Genomic DNA, 22,177 nt, shown 5'->3' on the forward strand with positions numbered 1-22,177 from the left:
AATTAAACCCTAATCTAATTTACCAGGAGATGACAGCGGCCTCCAAGCAACGATTACAGCCCTGCTCCCCTCCTGCCTGCCTACCTCCCCCTGCATGACTGGAAAACCTTTAGGGCCCATTCCTGAAGGTGCCATGCATCAAGAAGGTCTGCTGTTACTTGCTCAGACCCAGCTGAGAATGGGCTGCCCAGAGCCCAAATCCTCCCCTGAGCCCTCCACACAGCCACAGCTAATTTCCAGTCCCCAGCAGGTCTCCTGCTGTGAACCAGATCCAATTCTCCAAACAAAGCTGCTTATTGATGATCTGTATTATTTAGAAGAGCACTTCAATGCACAGTGGTTAACTTTCCTAGGGCATTATGGAAAAACCATTTGCTGCTGTAATTAAAACCATCCAGACTAGACTTTTGTACTATGCGGAGAGGCCACAGCAGGAAGAACAGCTGGAAATGTGCTTGTAGATGTGCTTCAGCATGACTGCAAGATGGCTTTTGGGACTGGAATCCACGGGGAGCTCCCTGGGGACACTGGTTTAGTGGGCAATATAGGTGGTAGGTCATAGAATCATAGAATCATGGAATGGCCTGGGTTGAAAAGGACCACAGTGACCATCTAGTTTCAACCCCCCTGCTATCTGCAGGGTTGCCAACCACCAGACCAGGCTGCCCAGAGCCACATCCAGCCTGGAAGAACAGTTGGACTTGATGTTGGTCTTTTACAACCTTAACGACTTTACGACTCAGAGGTAAGAAGTGAGATTCTGGGCTATGGACTAAGGTTGAAGTGTTGTAGGCTCCTACAGCCTCCCGTTGCAGCTGTAGGACACGCCGTGTCCCTCCCAGCCTCAGACTGGTGCAGGTCACCTCTTCCCTGAGCGCTCACCCTGACCAGTAGGTGACATTTCCAGATGGGAGAGCTGAAAGCAATTTGTCAGATGGCAAGTAGACAGCCTTGGGCTCTGCAAATTACAGATAGGACACGAGGAAGGAGAAAAGGGCAAGGCACGTACCTCATCTGGCTCACACGGCTGCCTGCCAGGAACGACCAGCTGTACCGCACGAGCAGCGGGCTGCAGTTGGTCATCTCAACGTGACGCACGTCCTCGGTGTCATTCAAGATGCAGCCAAAGTCCACGGCTGTGGTCTCCACGTGAAGATTTGGGAAGTAGACTTCTCCCCGAACGGCAATGTGCTCCTCAAGAGGGTGCTCAAGAAATTGTATTTTCAGAGCCCGCTCTGCCACCCGGATGTTCAAACCCTCTTCGTAAGCGGGGTTAAATCTGATGGAGAGGTGAAGTTCCTCCCCAGTCTTCAGCTTTAGTGGCTACAAGGAGATGAGATGCTAAGGTCAGGCTGGATGGGGCCTTGGCCAACCTGACCTAGTGCTTAATCCAGCAGTTGGCAACCCTGCCCATGGCAGGGGGTGGAACCATGTGGTGGAACCAGGTGGTCTTTGCGGTCCCTTCCAACCCAAGCCATTCTATGATTCTGTGTTAATCAGCAGTGCGATGAAGTTCCATGTCTGGTGGCATGAAGTATGTGAATATGTGGTGTTCCAGGTGGGATGCCAACGTGAGTTTCTCAGTGTATCCCTCATTTTCTTTATGGTGTGTCTGCCCGCAAGCACCCCCAACACCCATACGGGACTATCTCAGGCTTACATTTCTGCTCCATACAAGAGAAAAAACTGGTCTGCTGAATCCTGGACCTGAGAAAGCTACATGCCAAAAACATAACCACATCAGCCCTATGGTAAGCCCTGACTCCTGAAGAGTTCCTTCATTCTTACACTCAGAACATGGGTAATGGTATTGCAGCCTCAGGCTTGCAGCAGAGAGGGAAAATCCAAATTTACCCATTAGAAAGGCAGCTTGTTTCTTTCAGCAGCTCAATTAAAATGTGGTTTAGCTCAGGCCAGGCTGCTGCTGACCCAAAGCCCAAACATCTCCAACTCTTGAAGCTGCACCACGAAGTCCGAGCTGCTCACCTGGGTGTCCATGGAGAGAGGCTGCTGCTCCACATTGCAGAGCGAGAAGGGCTGCTCCACAAGCAGCACCACACTGAGCGGCAGGGAGGAGATGTTCTTCAAGTGCAGAGGTTTGTGCTGAGCAGTTAGGACATCACTGGGTTGCTACAGAGACAGGAGACAACAAATGGAGAAAAAGGCTCTCTTCCCTTTCTGCTGCATTGCACGTTTTTCAACCTCTGAATTGCAGATCTCTCTATTGACCACCCTAATTGCCTTTCGCTCTTTTAGAAAGATTTTTTCAAAGTTCATCAAGCACTTTTTCAGAAGCCACAGCATCCTGCAGGGGACTGGAGACATCACTCTCCTACAGAGGGAGCAACGGGACCCAAGAGGAGGCAGCTGCTTCTACAAGGCCAAAACAAAGCAAATCCACATCATACAACTCCAGCTTTGGGATGAGAGGTGCAAGGCTCATTTCCACTTGTGTAAGTTAGTGTTTGGGAAACAAGCTCTACACGCATTGCTCTCAGCCATCTGCCATGCCATCGTGCTCAATAAATGGGAGAGCACACATTGAGCAGAGCGTGGGCACCAGGGAGGAGAGAAAAGCTTCTCATTAAATCTGAGCTGCTCGCAGGATCGTGGGCTATGCTGAGAGCCAGGGAGCTGGAAAAGAGACCTGGAAACACCGACAATAAATAATGAACTATTTTCTCTTTTTCAGACACCCTGTGGGAGACGGAAAGATGATGCAGGAGGCAGGAGTTAACAGACCAAAGGGCACCTGCTTTGCATTGCTGTTATCGTCAGTGCAACTGAAGGACGTCTGTGGCTTCTTTGAAGGAGGGGATGGGGAAATGCAAAGAGCCAACATCTCTACCAACAGCAGAGAGAGTGGCAGAGAGACAAGAGAGCATGACAGCTTTTCCTCATCAATCTGAGCTGCTGACAGCACTCTCAGTTTTCTCAGCCTCCCTACAGGACTGGTGTTCAGACTTCAGTGTGCCACGGGGGATCCTCAGAACCCTCCTCTACACTGAGTACAGAAACCAATGCCTCTCTAGAAGTGGCCCCAGCCTGCTTCTGACAGGGAGCTGTAATCCCAGCACTACGTGGGTGAAGAAGCAAGGAATGGTCCTGTTCAAGCCAATAACCAAAGCTCCGTGGACTTGGAGAAGACTTAACTTTGCATCCTGAAGGCTTTAGGTCAGCAGCCCCACAACTGAGCATGAGGACACAACCCAGCCACTTACCTTCTCCACACGGAAAGTGATTTCCCTGGAGGAGAGCTGCAGGACAGGGGCAATGAACTCGCATGTGACGTCCACCTGCATGATCTGGGTCTTCCCTGCCTTGCTGCCTATGATGGCATGGCACAGCAGCCGCTCCGTCACCACCTGCAATGCCACAGTCTCCTATGTGCCCCATTGCTGAGCATAACCTTTATAGAAAGCAGTAGGACATCACTACAAAAATAACTACATTAAGGGAAAAGAGGGTCCAAAGCCAACAAGCCTTCCCTTGGAAGCTTAGAGGAAAGGATACAAAGGAGAAACCCATGTAACAGGGCATCTCAGGTGGCAGCTCTCTGCCCAAGCTAAGTGCTCTTACACCCCAACTTCTCCTGGTTCCTCTTGTGGTATCACTTCTCCACATCCCCCTTTTGCCCCATTGCAGTCCCACACAAGCAAGGCAAGAGCCTTCCCAGGGGCTTGGCAGTAGAGCCCCAGGAGCCCCAACCGAGCTCACAGATCCATATTCAGCTTTCATAGAATCATAGAATGGCCTGGGCTGAAAAGAACCATAATCATCATCTAGTTTCAACTCCCCCCCTGCTATGTGCAGGGCTGCCAACAACTAGACCAGCACAACACCCTCTCCACTGCCCTGGTCTTTGTATTTCCTCCCTGATTCCTTTTCCCTCTCTCCAGCAATCTCCTAGAGTTCAGAACTGCAACTGCAAATGCCTGGAGAGTCCCACCACGTGAGTTGCCACATCTTCCTCCACTACCACTCTCAAACACCTTTCAAAACTGCTATCACTGGGGGCAAGGTGCAGATTCACTCCCGCTCACTGGCTGCTTCCCTGCACAATTCCCTTCCAACCCGAGCCACTCTGCAGTCCTCTGAATTGGGTTTCCCCTGGCAAAAGGGGCCCATGCAGTGATCCCACTAACACCTCAAGCTGCAGCTCACGGGTGCACAGCCTTACTGGCAGACCAACTGCCCTTGGGACAGCAGGGCTGGTGTGGAAATATTGACACAAGCCCCAGCTGTCAATGGTAACGATCCCTGGGAGCAGTTTCCCACACTGAGAACGTCCTCCTGTGATCACCAGGGCTGACACACGCTGTGTTCATTTTTCTCCTCTGCAGCTCGATGCCAGACAAGCCCTGTGCCTGTGTTTGTGCAAGGAGGAAAAATGCTGCTGCTCCCAGACGCTGCCCCCTCCCGCAGGTGTTGTGGATGCCTCCCCCAGATATATCACCTTGTCTTTCTTGTGTGTTGTTGTTTAATTATTATTTTCTTACTTCCTAATCTCTCTGAGCTTAATTCTTTTCTCTGTCCTTCCCTTCCGCCTCAGCATGGGATGCTTTATCGCCTTATCACCTTATCACCTGCTGTTTGCCCCCTAAAGTAGCCCATATTTTGATATCAGCAAGATGGCTTTATGGTAGCTATAGAAACAAGAAAAGCCTTAGCAACTGATGGTGGCCAGCAAGGAAAGCAACCGGTGCTGCCATGGTAACTTGTGGCATTTAAACACTTTTTGAAGGCAAATGCTCATTTTCTCCAGTAAGAGCCAAGGGACTCCGAGGTCAACCCCATAGATGTAACCCGATGGGAAGGGCTCAGCCCCAAACCCAACCTTACCCTTGGAGTGCTGGAGAAGCCTTCCAGCATCATCTCCATCGTCCTGCCCGGCAGCAGCTCCAACCTCAGTGGCCGAAGCCTGAACACGGGGCCCTGGGGGGGGCTGTCCTTGGTGTCACCCACGGCTGGGAGGCGATCGCGCTGGCGGAGCGTGGTGAAGCCTTCTGTGGTCCAGTAGAGCAGGTGGGTGCGCCTTCCCTTGTTCGTGATCGTGAAGCGATAAGAGCAGGGACTCAGGCTGGAAGAGAAGTAGAGAAGATGGGAAGTGTCAGGGAAGCTGGGATTTCCCAGTAGTCACCCAACTTCAGCACTCTGCTGGCTACAGCAGAAGCCAGACCATGGCTGTCCCAAGTTTATCAGCGTGCAACATTTGTCTGTGTGAGAGAAACAGTTTTCATGAATCATTAAGGAAGAGACCACTAAGCTCATTAAGGAAAAGACCACTAAGCTCATCTAGTTCAAACACTGACCCATCACCACCATGCCCACTAACTTCGGGGCTCCACACTCACTGTATTTTTCCAAGGTGCTTCCCCCAGCATCTCTTGCTGCCCCCAACAGATCACCATCCTGTGTCCTGTGTTTTGGGATGATAAGTGGGACATGGGTACACGGGATCAATGGAAGTTCTCCTGGTATGAGCACAGCAGCGAGAGCCAGTCTGTCTGCAGAGGGGACCAGCAGGGGGTAACTAACTAGAGCGAGACATAAACCTAAATGAGCATTTAATGGAAATTGATTCTTTCGTGTAAAGAAACACTAACTGCGGGCAAGGCTGGAGTAACTATTTTACCCATTATAAATCTCAGCTTGGCCAGGGAATGAATGGTTCCAGGAAAAGTTCAAAACCAGCACAAAACATGTGTCCACCCTAAGGAACTAAATACAAACACAGAAGGCAATGAGTCTTTGAAACAGACTGCAGAAGTGTTTGCTGTGTAAGAACTCAGCATGAGATGCTGTGTCTCATGGAGAACTCAGAGCAGTCGTGCCAGATGCATGACCACAGCCCTGAGAAGCTCAGCTGGTGCCTGGGCTCTTTGTAAGGACCTGCCTTCCTCCCCTGCTTGTAAGACACAGAACCCCCGCTTCGAGATGAGCCCTTTCAACTAACAATTAATTTATCCTGCCCAATATCAGCAGGCTTTTCCTCCTCTTGCTTTCAGGGCTGGTCATAGAACGTGTCCCCCATGCCCATGGGACATACCTGTCCTCAGCCACCATCCCATGCCTTGAGATTCCACAGCTGTGATGGAAAAGATGGCAGGAAAAATAATAACAAATACAAAAATACAGGCAGGAGAAGCAAGGGAAAACTGCACCTAATAACGAGAAGCTCAGCAGGGAAAGACAAGTGAGCTGATCAAGGGCAAAGAAATTCTACTGCTCCTCCAGCACTGCCGGGCAGAGGGGAAATAAAACAGCATCATTAATTTTGTCAAGGAGTTGCTAACAAGCTACCACCAGGTTTTACGCTGTTGTGAACCAATACTCCACACTGAGTGAAAAAGCAAGCAACATTATTGCAAAGGGAAATATGTTTATATTGGTAATGTAGTGTTTTTCAGCCAGAGGCTTCCAGGACCTGCTGTTTTGCTCCAGATCTCTATTTGACAAAGTGAGGAAATAAATGCATTATAACTAGGGGCAATTCAGCGACAAGTTAGCAACTGGTTTCCATTGTGGTTGCTTTTGAGGGCGAGCGCTTTATGCCTTTCAAGAGGCTATAAGGCATTTCTAGAGGAATTCCTACCAATGAAACACCGCTGGGACCTCAAGAGGAAGGACTGACCTGAAGGACCGCAACGCATCCTGAACCCCTGAGCCCCTACCTGAAGTGCGGTCCCAAGTTGAGCTCTGGTGCAAAGGGTTTATCGGTGACGATGGTGGTGCCGATGCCAACAGCCCGGACAGGGATCACGTAGGTGCTGCTGTTCTCTATGAAGAGGTTCACGATGTCCTGGAATTTCTTGGTGTCGTCCAGGTTGGCTATGACAGACACCGACACCTCGGTCTCGGGAGGGATGATGCCTTGATGGGGTTCAACCCTCCAGCGTGAATCTTTGCCATCCTGCAAGAGGAGCAGGATCAACTCAGGGTGGGAGCAAAGGAGATTTGTGAGTGCAGGGAAAAGGAAGGCTGAAGATACGAGGGGAAAAGACACAGTAAATTTCACAAAATCTAAGCTATGCTGTCTGGAAAAACCAATTATGCAGGGGTTTGTGCAACTTGTATTTTACCTCTCTGGTAGAGGACCCCCCTTCACCAACCCAATTTTGACCAATCCAAGGGATGCCAAACAACCTGGCCCTGAATGCCTCCAGGGATGGAGCACCCACAGCTTCCCTGGGCAGCCAGTTCCACCCTCACGTGGATGACACCATGAATCCCCTTCCTGCCCCCACAGCCCTTGCCACTGCGCTGCCACCAGCCAAAGAACATGTCCAAACCAACCAGCGGGTGTGAGATCTTCGCTGACGTTAAGATACAGCTTTTCCTCTGATTTGTGCTGACACAGGGTAGCTCGCTTGAAAAGGAGACCTGATAGCTCTGCTCCAGAGGTGAATCTGCAAGTTTGCTACATGACAAAGCTCATTTATCAAAGCCTGGCAGCAAGTCGGGCAGTAAATTGTGCCCAAGAAACTATTGCTGAGGAATAGTGATAGGTTGTCTGGATGGAGACAGGCTCTGAATTCCCAGTGCAGACCCGCTGCGCTCCTCAGGTGGAGGAGGATTTGCAGCATGCCTTCATTCCTGCATTACAGCTTGGATGCGAGGGGCAGCACCCAGCAGGAGACCCACCAGGACCAACAGGTTGTGCTGGGCCACCTCCACGTGGGTTTGCAGGACAGCTCCTGCCCACACCATCCAAATTTCCCCCATGAAGCAGAAATCCCTTGGAGCTCCAGGGCTCTAGGAGCTGCAAGTGAGTGGCCCCATATATTCCATCTATAGGAATCCCCAGTCTAAGGTCTCGCTTCTGATAACATCCCTGCTTCTTGCTTTTCCCTAAGTGCTCTGGGAAATGATGCAATCGCAGTAATGCACTGAATTGAAAAAGATAGTGGCTATTTTTGTCCCTGTAGGAGTTTGCACTATTGGACATCAGAGTTCCTGAGTGCTAAGCAAGGGTTAGGATCAATCATTTAATCAAGACACTTAGCACCGAGATCATTAGCTCCTCACAGGACAGACTTCCATTGAGAGTAAGAGCTGCCAAAATCTGTCTGCAATCAGCACCAGTGAGTATGGGAGATAGATGGCAGCTCTCAAGAAACAACGGGGGAACCACCACACTACTAACAGCCAGTTAATTAAGGGTTCTGGTCCGTCTGGCCTTGCACAAGTCCAAGGGGAAGCAGAACTCAGTAGTCAGAATGCAGCTGTCCTCCTTCCCAAGCAGCATTTAAGACTAGTCAGCTGAGCAGGGACAGGCTGATGCTTTACCTGGGATCTCTGCCAGGCAGAGTTGTGATGCTGCAGAACAGTTGCTGTTGACTGCAAAGATCTGGTCAGGCACTGGAACAGGGAAGTGGTGGAGTGCCCATCTCTGGAGGTGCCCGAGAACCACGGGGATGTGGCATGGAGGGTCATGGTTAGTGAGTGTGGTTGGGGTGGGCTGGGCTTGGCTTGGACCTGGTGATCTGAGTGGTCTTTTCCAACCTTATGACTCTGTGATTCTGCATGGGTTCTGACTGCTTGGAGATGTCTGATGTCCAGGAACTGAAGGGGCAACCAATTCCAATGGACAGCCAGGCTCCTGGCACTACAGCAACACCATCTTCCAGCAAAAGCACCAGGAAAAACCCCCAGCAGCCAGAAATCCTCCAGCTTTGCACCAACTCTGCAAAGGGCAGCAAAGAGATGGCAGGCGGTCCGCTTGGGTCCAGCTTCAGACCCAGTGCACCACCAAGGGGATGTTCTACGATAAACTTGAAAAAAAAATAAATCAAAACTGATGTGTGGGACTTGCTGCCACTGACAACAGAGCCTGATTTCTCACACTTGGTTCAGCTGCTTGCCTCCATCTGCTCCCCCTGTCCCAGCTCACTCCACCAGCACTCAGCCTTGAGGCTCGCCAGGCAGGACACAGCCTCAGCCTGGCTGCTGGCTGCCAAGCAGAACATTTAATAACCAACCCCTGTCCTCTGGGAAAAGCATGCAGCTGAGTCACTCTTGCTTGTAGGAGCGTAATTGCCTTGAAGACTTCTCCACTTCTTTAATTTCGTTGGCCAATGAGCGCAGCAGAATACTCTTAGTTTCCTTAGATGAATAGATGACAATTTCTTTGTTTACCAAAATACAGCAATTTTGAGAGGGCATGAATTCATGTAAGTTACTGATGCAATAAACACTCTTCCCTACAGCCAGGTTTCAGGCGTCTTTCCCAAAGTCTCCTCCAACCCTTTCCTGCCCTTCAAAAAGCCACGTGCAACTCACATCCTGGAGAAAACACAGCTTTCTGCCATCCTCAGAAGACTTTGGTGCAACCCACTTCCAGCACAAGGCTGCAAATTCCTGGCCATAGCCCATAGCACGTTTGTGGCTGATGTCACATTTTAAGGCATGGTCTGCTACATGGAAATGGTCCCTCCAGCTTTGGCAAGACCAAAATCCAAGCCCCAGTGCCCAGCTAGTCTCCTGTGCAGCAAAAGAGGGAGATGAACTCCCACCCTCTTCAAAATTCCTTCTGCACGATGCCAAATGGTATGGAATATACATCCCTTTGGCCACTTTAAGTCAACTGTCCCAATTCTGCTCCTTCTCAGCTCCTTGGGCCCTTTGCTGTGAATGGCCTTGGCTCTGTACAGCACTACTTAGCAGCAACCAGAAACATTAGTGCATTATCAACATTGTTCTTCCCCTAGACCCAAAACATGGCATCATACCAAACACTCTGAAGAAAACAATTCCATCCCTGCTGAAACTAGAAGGCCAGCAGAGTTCTCCACCTCAATGCACAGCTTTGGAGATCTTTCTTTCAGTTCCAGCCTGGCTTGCCTCTCTCCTGGCTGACTCCAAAGCTGACCCAAAGCAGGGAAATAGCTCATCTGCATTTCAGCTTGCTCTTTTCACCCATAAGTCAAGAAGAAAGCATAACTGAACAGGAACAGTGATTTGCACAAAATGGGTACCACGAAGTGGGCAATGTGGCCATCTCCATTACAGCACTCACCTCTTCTATTCTGAACAAGACACTTGCTTTATGCCTTCCCTGTCACTGCCTCTTAATTTAATCTCGTTCCGTTTGTTAAGCTGCCAGTCCTGTAACATTGCTGTTGTGAAAATTTCAATCAATAGCTCATTCTTTCGAGTGGGGTCTGTGATCTATAAGCCTCATTGCTAGCAGCCACAGTTCCAAGATGAGCCATTAGATGGGAGGCAGGGGAAGGAGCTGTCCTGTGCAGTGTGCCAGCAGGAGATCGAAACAGCAGCCTTAGCATCTTGGAGAACACGAGGCTGGTGTATTTATCACCCAGTCCCATAAATTAGGGCACTGAGAGGCAGAAACCCCTTGCAAGCTCCGCAGGGTACAGCTGCACAAGGAAGGAAGGAATTGCAATGGGATCGCAGCCACAGGTGCAATCTATCACAAAACAGCATGCAAAACCCTCCAAAAAAACATCATTTATAAACCAGAGCCAGCCGTCTGAGGTCACAGATGTTTCTTTTTCTCTTTGAGATGGTGACATGGAAATACTGTATGTAAGACCAAGTCCCAGGCTGCTATAGATAGTCACGATAGGTTGGAAAACACCCCGCAATCACTTACCATCTCTGACCAGAACGATGCAGGGATGACAGCCTGGTTGAAGAGGTGCAGAGTTTGGGAAACATCTTGAAGAACTGGGATACGGCCGAAATTCAGCTTACTTGGATGCACGTAGACAACTGGGCCTTCTCCAGTGCTCACTAAATGGATTTCCTGCTCCAGGAAGCAGTAGAAAAGACCCCCAGAGAGAAAGAAAGGTTAAAAACACGAGACAGTGCTCAGAATGCTCCTAGGCTGAGGGAGTGTTATGACTGTTTGAAGCTTTTAGTGTTGTAACAACACAAAAGCAAGTGAGGACCTGGAGCAAGTGGAGGACCTGGGGTGATCCCAACTGAAAGACAGAAGAGACCTTTACTGGGGGTGAAGAAACCCAGCTTTTCTCAATTTGTTCACACTTGCCTTTGAATTGTATTTATGTTTACTCCTCGTGCTATAGGAATAGCAGTTGTTAATTATTAATTACATCATTCAGCATTTTTCTCCTTTGCCAGTCTGCAACCTGACAGTTTTGTACTTGCAGAACTGGTACAGGCTACAGGAAGAGAAATGCAGATCCCTTTACCAGTCTGCCTTCTCACATCATTAAAACAACGAGAATTTACTCAGTCTTGCCGACTTTTACCCGTCCCAAAAACCCCAACAAAACTCGGATGCACAAAACTCCCACGCTGACAAGATGTTGTGTGATTCACCAGAAGGCACAGAGCGGGATTCAGCCACAATAAAACCATAATGTAAAACCTTTAATGATGTCTGACAGAGGGAAATGGCATTGACAGCTGTCAGAACCACTCCTCCACCTCAGCCAGTGCTCTCCTCTTGATAGGACGCGACTGTGTGCGATAAGAACCAGAAATCATGCACGGAGGCTGTACCTCAAAACCAGGAGCTGGTTGAGGAAGGAGGAGCTAGAAACCTGTTTGGCACCAATTAGAGTGTGTGCTACCATAAGTCCTCACCAACAGAGGGCTCGTATTAAAAGAACCCTTCATCCATGGACTTCTTGGAAGAGGCAAGAAAATCCCAGCTGAAAGCACGGTGACACAGGCAGAGGGAGCGGTCCGAGGTTCCACCTAAGGCCATAAGGACTTGATACCAACACCAGAAGGCATGGCTCAAGATGACAACACCAAGTCCCTATTTGGTTTTGTGGGAACACACTGTGGTTGCTCTACTGAGGTCAGATCTGTATCGCATGTTCCACTGGGCTAAGATATGCCATCAGTGCAGCATGTATGTGGAGAAATGGAACCTGATATCTCCAAGATCCCTTCCAGCCCGAGTCACAGTATGGAATAGTGAATCAACACTCACACTATAGAGCAGTCCTACAGAAAATGCAGGAACCTAGCCCGATGGCAAGAAACTCACTTATTCAACAACTAGAGAGTAAATGCTGCACAATACTGACTAGCTTAATGGGCACACATGAGTTCAGTCTTGTGCCAACCACTGCTTTAGGGTCAGCAAGGGTTCTCCAGCTGAAATTCTCACCGTTTGGGCAAAAGAACAGCAAATTCATCTCAAGCAAGAAATTTAAAAATTAAGGTAAAGGCTGAAACAAATTGTTAACCCAAGGGTAAAAGCTCTGCAAGAACACTGTAGTTAAAAAACAAGCTAACAGCAAAACCACTGGGTTGTTCTAACAGGGAGAAACTCTCATCTTTTAGGGAAGTGTGCCTTGTATTTACAAGAAAACGTTCTGCCAAATGTCAGGTTTTGCTGCAAAATTTGCCTTCCTGCACTGCCTGGCCTTCCTGTTGACTGGTTTACACTGAGACCCACAAATGCCTGGGTTGAGACATTCAGCAGCATCTAGGGGATTTAGCAGCATCACTTCCATTCATTTTAATGAGAGCTTAAATCCCTCAAACAGCTTTCAAAATGTCAACCTTCCTTTCTGTTACAGAAAGCTTAAGGTTCCCAGCAACCCTCTGACATCCTACTTCATGCTCAGAGGGATGACAAGACATTTTAGTGTAGCTGCTTCAAAGTTAATATCATTTTAAATTAAAGTTTAATTAGCTAAATTCGTTCTAGATCTCAGCTAAATGAAGCCGGGACACTATGCAAGATTTTTTTGCCTGTATTTTGTTATTGCTCTCGTGTACGTGTGGCTACAAACAACAAATTTTAGGAGGCTTTAATCCAGGAATAGTTTGCCTCATCCACTCCCAAGCTTGGTAGAAAAACACCTCTCTCTGCTCTGGATGCCAGGAGTGCAGATGCCACGAGCAAAACTATCAACCCTGCATTCCATGCTCACATCAGTTCTATGTGGCAAACCTGCCCATAGCTGGGTTTGGAGCAATGAGTTCCATGGTGGAAAGGTGGAGGAGGGTCACTAGAAGCACCTGGGGTAGGATCATCAGAAACAGCTGGGACTGGGTCAGTGCTGTCCCTTTGCTTGGGAAACTGGCTGTATCATTCCTGTGCTCCTTTGGGCCTGAGCTATAGCAGAAAGTGTACACGCACATCCAGCTCACTTTTCCTGCATTGCTTCCTGCAAGTGCACCGTCTCTGGGGACACAGCCTGGTGCAATGCAGAGCTCCTGTCACCTCCTTCGCTCCCAGGACAAACAAACACTTCCAGGCATATGGCAGCATCTGGCCCATGCCCACACTCTCCCCATCCCAGGCTGCCGTGCTGATTTCAGCGCCGCACGCAGCCAACGAGCACCCAGCGAAGCAAAGATTTGGCTTCCTGCCACCCCAGCCATCATCCCTCATTCACCCACGGAAATCCTCAGCGCACCCCACCAACCTGAGCCATGCAAAGGGTACCTCTGGCACTCACCAGCGGGGATTCCTCTCTCCCAAACACCGCGACCAAAGCCACCGTCAGCTGCTCGCCCATCACCTGGGTCTGCAGTGTCACCGGCACCTCCACTGAGCTGTGGGGCTGGATGACCCCACAGGGCGCGGAGCTGGAGTACTGCACAGCAGCACCCTCCTGATGCTCCTAGGTGGGACAAACAGCTTCTAACCATTTTAGAGGGATATTTCATAGTATCACAGAATCATAGAATGGCCTGGGTTGAAAAGGACCACAGTGATCATTGAGTTCCAACCCCCTGCTGTGTGCAGGTCACCAACCAGCAGCCCAGGCTGCCCAGAGCCATATCCAGCCTGGCCTTGAATGCCTGCAGGGATGGGGCATCCACAGCCTCCTTGGGCAACCTGTTCCACTGCCTCACCACCCTCTGGGTGAAAAACTTCCTCCTCATATCCAACCTAAACCTCCCCTGTCTCAGTTTAAGTCCTTGTCCTGTCACCACCCACCCTCACAAACAGCCGTTCCCCCTCCTGTTTATACGCTCCCTCCAAGTTCTGGCAGGCCACAATGAGGTCTCCCCGCAGCCTTCTCTTCTCCAGGCTAAACAAGCCCAGTTCCCTCAACCTTTCCTCACAGCAGAGCTGCTCCAGCCCTCTGACCATCTCAGTGCCTCCTCTGGACCCGCTCCCAGAGCTCCACGTCCTTCCTGTCCTGGGGACCCCAGGCCTGGACGCAGTGCTGCAGATGGGGCCTCACAAGAGCCGAGCAGAGGGGGACGATCACCTCCCTCTCCCTGCTGGCCACCCCTTTTCTAATGCAGTCCAGAACACAGCTGTTCTTCTGGGCTGCAGGCGCACACTGCCGGCTCCTGTCCAGCTTCTCGTCCACCAGGACCCCCAAGTCCTTCTCCACAGGGCTGCTCTCAAGGGGTTCTTCTCCCAGCCTGTATAAATACCTGGGATTTCCCCAACTCAAGTGCAGCAGCCTGCACTTGGCCTTGTTGAACCTCATTAGATTCACATGGATCCACTTCTCCAGCCTGTTCAGGTCCCTCTGGATGGCTTCCCTTCCCTCCAACGTATCGACTGCACCTCTCAGCTTGGTGTCACCTGCAAACTTGCTGAGGGTGCACTCGATGCCATCGTCTGTCACTGATGAAGATGTTGAAGAGCACCAGTCCCAAGACTGACCCCTGAGGTGACCGGCCTCTACCCTGACATGCTTGAGTCATTGAGCCAAAGAGCTTAAAGAGCCCCCACAGGAGAAAGCAGAAAGGAACAAAGCAGGAGATCTGGAGCCCCTTGGGAAGGTTTAGGGAGAGGAAGAGCAGAGGCAGACCTGGGGCAGGAGCCCGTAGCAGCCAGGAACGTCGCCGTCGTTCACCAGGGTCAGCGCCCGCTGGTAGGGGTGCTGGAGGAAGCAGCGCCCAAAGGGCACCACGGGGCTGAGCACCCGCAGTGGGGGAACCACGCATCTAGGATAGAGATGGACAGAGGGGAGTTAGGGACACTGAGGGAGGGCAGAATTGGTTTATTTGCTGAGTCCTTGGAGGTACCTCTTGCTCAGGAGGCTCACGAAGATGCGTTGCACATAACACCCACCCACTTTGGTAAAAACAAACAAACAAACAAACAATTCCCTCTCCTTCCATGCCACGGTCTCCCTTGCCCCCACATTTGGCCATTTGTCACAGCCACCGAGGGCAGGAGCCATCATCCTGTTTTGGGTCCTGTCCTAGCTTCTGTGGTAACCTTGCTCCTTCACTCCTTTACAATGGGCTTGTAACTACCCATTCTCTTCCCACTTGCACTCATTTTACAGGAGAGGGGAGAGGTTGATGAGAAAAGCATGGAGGGAGCATTTCTGACCCACAGCCTCAAAAATACTAGAAACCCACCTGGCTATTTCCATGGGCATCATCCTAAAATGCCAATGGCTTATCAATGGCTTACCATCACTGTGGTTGCTGAGTACATTCAATTAATGAGATAGACAGGGTTAGCTACATTCCTGTTGTAATTCAGCCAGCATTCAGCACAGTGCACCAGGACTGAATTTGGCTGAGACAAGGATAACTTTTGGCTCTAAACACAGAACCACAGAATGGTTTGAGTTGGAAGAGACCCTTAAAGGCCATCTGGTCCAACTCCCCTGCAATGGACAGGGACACCCACAGCTCCATCAGGTGCTCAGAGCCTGGTCTGAAGAACAGGAGAGCAGAGAAATCTGAGCTCTCTCTTCACATCAAGGACCACTTTCCCCCTCCTCTCCCATCCAGCCCTTATCTTTTGCTCATCAATTCTGCCATAAGCCCTTCCCCATTTTATTATGCCCTCATGACCCAGAGCAGATGCCAGCCAGCAGCAGGTCCCAAGTGATGCCTACTGGTCACCATTCAGCACAAGCCCACTCTCCCCTTGCAGGAACATGACTCTTTGAAAATACTCCTCAGTGAACCACAGACCAAGCCAATCATGACTATAATTATTGTTCCCTTTAGAGAAACACTCAGGGCAGTGTCTGTTGGGCACAGGTGCTTTTCCATACAAAACGCTTTGAAAGCCCTGCTGTTCTTGCAGCTGATTTAGCTCCAGCTGGGCAGAACAAGCTCATTAACTTTTGCTTCTTGTTAGAGCTCAACCCAACAGCACATTGGTGGCGGAAGCCCCAGGTCAGAAGATGAGCTGCAAGGGAAGTCCCAATACCTGGCTGTAAGGAGAAGTGCCAGCACCTCCTTGCCAACACCGTCCACATCCACCACCAGTGCCATCTCATACTGTTTCACCGTGTTGGAGCACAGGGTGACCTGGCAGAAGGGAATAACATAGCATCATACCATGGCTTGGGTTGGAAAGGACCCCAAGGACCATCGAGTTCCAGTCCCCCTGCCACAGGCAGGGACACCAACCTCCAGATTGGGTACTAGACCAGACTGCCCAGGCCCCATCCAACCTGGTCTTGAATACCTCCAGGGACAGAACATCCACAACAACACTTCATCACTCCCTAAGGCCTGTGTCTGTGTGTGATACAAGCTGTACCACCTGGGATTGATGGGTGGGACACAATCTTGCTGATGGATGCTCCACCAGCCTCGCATGTCAAAACTCAGAAGGAGCTGTGGGCATTCCCAATCTAGAAGTGTCCCATTGGAGACCAAATGGGCAAGGGACCAGAATCTGAGGACAGCAAAGGTCCAGTCCCAAGGAATTCTCTTTAAAGTGATCCATGTTTTAGCAACCCACAGGTCAAGAGAGACAGTCAGAAATAACACACAGGATAACTAATCCCAGACAGGCTCTAGGAGTGAGACATGCCATTGGGCACAGCATCCTCCATCCCACAATAAGGAAAGGGAGGATTTGAGGATTTGGGCCTAATTTTATGCTGGTCCACATACAGAAGACAAACACAAATCTGCTGGTGATGGCCAAGTTGTTAAATACACCTTGCAGCTATCGAGGCTTGTGCAAACCAAGTTAAAGCACAAATAGACTAACTACAGTACAACACTGTACAAAAATCAGACCCTTAATTTTAAACTTTATCTACAGTAGAAAAAAATCTAGGGGAAATCTGCTGGCTTGAACAGATGGAGTGCAGCTTTACAAGGGCAAAGTATGGCCCAGCAGGTGCTGCACAGCCTGTGGCTGCCGCAGCTCTTCCTGTCCCCATTAGAGATCACTGCAGTCCGTGCAGCTCCTGCTTGGCAGGGAATTAGAAACAAAGCTAAGAAGAACAGCAAACTTCTATGCAATGACATCTCTCTAACAGCCATCTTCTGCCCACCATAAATCAAAGAAGTGGTTCAAAGGAGCTCTCAAGAAGGAGCTGTTGAAGCGGGTCCTGAGGGGGGCTACGGAGATGCTCAGAGGCTGGAGGACTTCTCCAATGTAGAAAGGCTAAGGGAGTTGGGCTTGCTGAGTTTGGAAAACAGAAGGCTTTGAGGAAGACCTCGCCGTGGCCTTCTAGGTAGCTAAAAGATCTGTCGGTGCCCCATTCCTGGAGGTTTCCCAAGGCCATTGGTGGGGCCTGGGCAGCCTGAGCTGGTGGGGGCACCCAGCCCACGGAACTGCATGGGCTTTGAGGTCCCTTCCAACCACGGCCATCCTACAATTCTAACAGTAGTGGTGCTAAACCCTCACACGATCAGCACAGTAGCATGCTCCACACCTGCACATCCTGCGTCCCCTGGGCACGAATGGTCCCCCTGCAGGGCACCACGGTGAATTCGGTGGGCTTGGGATGAGCTGGAAGCCCTATCCTCCAGGAGAGATGAGTGTTGTCCAACACCTGGGCAGAGCTGCTCACGCTGGGGGCTCCGGAGCCGTCGCCGGGAATGCGGAGGCTGAACGTCATGGGCACCAAGGAGGTGTTACTGAGGCGGCACGACAAGGTGTGGGGAAAGCCTATGAAAGTATGAATTTATGCCCAGTTACATCTCTGTTCCTGCTGGGAATATCCTGTTAGAAAAGCCTGGGCTTGGAATCAGGCTGCCCATCACCACGGGCTTCGTCTCTAACTGCAAGGAGCTCTGCCCTATCCTTAAACAGTGCCCATTGCTTCTCATTTACTGCATGCATCCACACAGACCGAGTTATTTATTCCGCAAATTCAAGCAATGAAATTCCACATCTCAGGCTGAACGTTATCTTAATCTCGTGCAAACATCCCACCACCTCCAACCCATCAAAGCAGCATGCTGCCATTGAGGAGCATTCGCAGTAAGAATAAAGAAAGTATATGTAAGGAAAAAGAAAGGATTAAATTGGGAACTGCAGCACTGTGCAAAGCAGCATTCCAGCTACTCACTGCAAGCTATGCCTTCCTCCACGTGGTTGTGCCCGTGCTGTCACACTGCTGTCTATTGCAGCACCTGCATTTATAATGTGCTCAGTGCATATACTGTGCTCTGCAGTCTCAAGGACGGAAGCAAGGTTCCTGTAGCTAATCACTGCAAATGCAACACTCCTGCGGTGTTCCCTTTCTGTTAGCAGCTGAGGTTGGTGGCAGTTGGCACAGCAGCTAGGCATGCTAGCTCAGCTGCATCATCGGACCTTCCACTTCTACCATCCCATCACAACTGGATTATCTATATGGACAAAGATCAGCCCCCAAAAAGCAGGTTCAGCACCTGCCAGCAGCAACTTTGGGCTGAGCTGCATTCACGCAGGGCTGGAAAGGTAGCACAGGTCTTACAGGACACCCGCATGCAGCTGGAGCAGGAGCTCCTATGAAAGCACCTTCTATTTTGAGGCAAGCGGACTGAGCACATGACAACCCTCAGCCTGCTTTCAAACCTGATGCTTAAAACCGAGCAGAAAATATGTTTTCCGTCAGCTAACAAAAGGGGACATGGCATCTACGCAGGGTTTGACTGCTACCTGTGAAGGTTTACATCAGCAGCTTAGTGCTGCCTGTCCACGATGGAGCAGTGAGTCCAGGCAGAGAAGGAAGACCAAATGCAGGGAGAGCAGCATGCATTCCTATCATCAGTGCCAAGTGCCCACCTCCAGAAGCTATGAGTGCAAAAGAGACAAGCACAGCCTGCCCAGGGCTCATAGCAGGCAGACGCAGTGCAGTTAGAAGCAGCAAGAAACAGAAATGCCACCTTCTTCAGTTGGAAACACCGCATTAATAAACTCCGATTACATAGGATGAACCCTGTATTACATAACCATATTTCTGCTGGGTGCGTTTCTTGTTTCATTTGCTCCAAAGGAAATAAAGTGAGAGATGGTGATGTAGGGAGAGGAGAAAGCAGCTCAGAAAATGTAAGGAGTTTTCTTAAAAAGTCTATGAAAAAAAAAACCAAAACAAACAGAGGCATCCTGGGCACAGAATGATAATGGCCCTTCAATCAATCCACAATTGATTTCACATTTAAACTTTATATCCTCTCAGTAAAAAGCCTTCTGCGAGGTTGAGCTGCGGAGTTAGAATCTGCATTTCAATGGGAGCTGTGGATGCTCAGGCAGGGGCTGTGCCAGCAGAGGAGCAAAAGCCCCATCTGTGGGAATGCTGGGTGATGGGGGTCCTCAAGGACAGCAGGGTGTCCTTACAGCACATTGATTTCTCCCATGAAAGCGACTGGCACATGGTCCTGGGCAATCCCAGCACACAGACTTTTGTGTTCATTGTGCATCCGTGCTTCCTCTCAGGTACTTTTCCCAATGACCACGAGTGTGATATTAACAGCACGATGCAGCTGAAGCAGCCAGCAGCCCCTGGTTTTAACACCCCAAGGGAGGGATGTGACAGATGCTCTTGTGTTAGCTTGCAACACGCAGGCTGGCAAACCAAACCCAGGGTGCACTCACCAAAGGGGATGTCGCCGAAGTGGAGGGAAGGTACATCAAAGTGGAAGGTCGGACCGATGACACAGCCTCTGTGGGGACGAAGGACAGGCAGAGGGCATTGGTTGGTTAAAGAGAAGGGCAAGGGGTTTGGTTCTCATCACCCCTGTGTTCAGGACGGCATCTGTGGCAGGTGCCCTATCCCTGCAGATACCCAAGGTCAGGCTGGATGGGGTTCTGAGCACCTGGTGGAGCTGTGGGTGTCCCTGTTTGTTGCAGGGAGTGGGAGCAGATGGCCTTTAAGGGTCCCTTCCAACCCAACCATTCTATGATTCCATGGTCTAGGTGGACAGGAGGCAGCCAAAGAAGAGCCATCATCTGGCCTGGTAAGGACCCTGAAGAAGTGATGGCTCTGTGCCTCCATTTCTCCCATCCATACCACGAGAGCTCAGAGTTGTCCACACAAATGAAGTGGAATCACTATTTGAACCTGACTTCCCTCCTGCAAGTCCCCTACTTCTCGCTGGAACTGGCGTTTCCATGGACTAGACGAACATCCTTTCCTCAAAGGACCTTGATCACACGACACAGGATTTTGAGGCATGAATACAGGGAAGCCCCAAACACCCACTGCTCACCACCAGAAGAGCAAACATTCTTTACACTGGATGGCTGAATTGTGGAGAAAAGCATTTGCTCGTCACCAGGGCACCAGCAGACACACCCACAAGCACCGTGTGTCTTTACCACCAAGTGTGGATGTTCTGAGCCCAGCTCACCTTCTTCCCTTACCCTCACAGTCCAGCAGCTGGCTGCAAACTTCAAACGTCACCCACTGAAATCACCATCTGGAGCTGCACCACATCCATTCATTTATGTCATGGCTGGAGCCAATCAATACCTGCTGTCTTTTAATTATATTGCAGAGAAAGGTGCCTTCTAGTTTTATCCACAGGACTTCCATCATGCCTGTGTTGTACATGAGCCCAACAGGAGGGACCTGGCTCCATCTCTGGTCCCCCACTCTCTCCAATCCTTTCTAAATACCAAAGAAAGAAGTGTTCAGGTTGGCATCCAAATAAGAATCTCCTGTGGGCTTAGGCATCTTCTGATCAGGTAATCAAAAAGAATGGACTTTCAGGCATTTCAACCCAAGGCTAACTCTTGATTCCTTGGAACTGAGTTAGACCCTGAGAATAATCCAGGTCCAAATCCCTGCTGCTTCTGAAGATCCCTCCCCAAGGACCTCACATAATCAGCCCTAACCTCTCAAGCCAGCCCAGCTTACTTGCAACAGACATGCTTCCCATCACAGCCCATGCCAGAAGACGATGGAAAACTACCTCCAAGCCAGGCACAGCTGGGGATGATGCTGGGAGCTGCCAGGGACAAGCCTTGCGAGGCTTCCATTCCTGCTGAGTGAGCTGTGCCTGTGCTCAAGCTAAACCTGAGCAGCTGCCCAGAAGGCTCAGGCAGGCAGCCAACCCCAAGCAACTTGGGCAACAGCTGATAACAGTACAGCTTGCAGGAAATAGAGGGAGGCAGTGGTTTTGGCCACATTTTGTCTTACAGTAGCATTATTTAATGCGTGTGCATAGGAAGAGCGGGGTCACTGCAGAGCAAGAGAGATAACATCAGGTAAGAGAGAAACCACATGAGCTCTCATCCTCGTTCCTTCCTTAGCAGCCCCGTGTCCCACCAGGCAGATCTCCTCCAAGAACTGAGAATTCTCTCCATGGAGGACTAAATCCAGGCCACAAATCCCCCTGAAGCAGAGGTGCACCCTGAGCTGGCATCTCAAAGGAGTTTAGGGGCTGGAGGGTGAAATATAAGGGCTAGAGAGGGAACTGTGAAAGAAAGGGAATCAAGGAGGCAAATGCCATCTCCAAGGAGTAGATTGCACTGGGAATTATACTGCAGATGGGGATTTAACGTCAAATGGGCTGCAAAGGAGCCATCATCCAGGAATCAGGAATTCAAGGATTGGGAAGGAACAAAAACAGGAAGAACAGCCCTCTTTGATTGAGTTGAGTTCCCACCAAGATGAGGGAGGGACTACAAAGAGCTGACACTAGGAGTGAAGTTCTAGGAGCCAGCGGAGAAACCAAACCATTTTATTTGGCTGTGGAAAACCAGAAGGCAGTGAAACCCATGGATAACCATCTTCTTGAGGAACACGGCCATGGCAGGGCAAAGGCAGTGGGCACAAGAAAATAAAGGCATATTCTACCTGTGATAAGCACATCTTTCCAAGCAAAACCTGCCCTTGCTCAAGGAGAAAGCTGCTTATGCAATAACATCCCATGACCAATTTTGGGGGGAGGGACAGAGGAGAATAAATTATTTGATTGTGAAATGTTCCCTCTTGATTTCCAAAAAAAGCAGCACTTTCCCTCCAAACACAAAGCCAACGTAATTGTTTCTCTACCGGAGGTCAACAGACCTACTTACCACTCTTGCAAAGTAATAACCTTGCTCTTTTTTTTTTTT

General features: G+C 50.1%; 1 protein-coding gene across 1 annotated transcript in view; it reads right to left on the minus strand.

Moving 5' to 3' along the window:
- The window catches only part of HYDIN (HYDIN axonemal central pair apparatus protein), a 105,112-nt gene that overhangs the window by 43,877 nt on the left and 39,058 nt on the right, over positions 1–22,177 (minus strand). Inside the window, exons 13-23 of the mRNA XM_019619791.2 lie at positions 19,712–19,779; positions 17,565–17,800; positions 16,097–16,197; positions 14,730–14,865; positions 13,413–13,577; positions 10,616–10,768; positions 6,675–6,913; positions 4,843–5,080; positions 3,222–3,365; positions 1,987–2,130; positions 1,010–1,323 (exon numbers count right to left, since the gene is read on the minus strand). Of these exons, the coding sequence (XP_019475336.1) occupies positions 1,010–1,323; positions 1,987–2,130; positions 3,222–3,365; positions 4,843–5,080; positions 6,675–6,913; positions 10,616–10,768; positions 13,413–13,577; positions 14,730–14,865; positions 16,097–16,197; positions 17,565–17,800; positions 19,712–19,779 (1,938 nt within the window). The remainder of the gene's footprint in view (positions 1–1,009; positions 1,324–1,986; positions 2,131–3,221; positions 3,366–4,842; positions 5,081–6,674; positions 6,914–10,615; positions 10,769–13,412; positions 13,578–14,729; positions 14,866–16,096; positions 16,198–17,564; positions 17,801–19,711; positions 19,780–22,177) is intronic.

Source organism: Meleagris gallopavo, chromosome 13 (genome assembly GCF_000146605.3).
Source record: "Meleagris gallopavo isolate NT-WF06-2002-E0010 breed Aviagen turkey brand Nicholas breeding stock chromosome 13, Turkey_5.1, whole genome shotgun sequence".
NCBI lineage: Eukaryota > Metazoa > Chordata > Aves > Galliformes > Phasianidae > Meleagris > Meleagris gallopavo.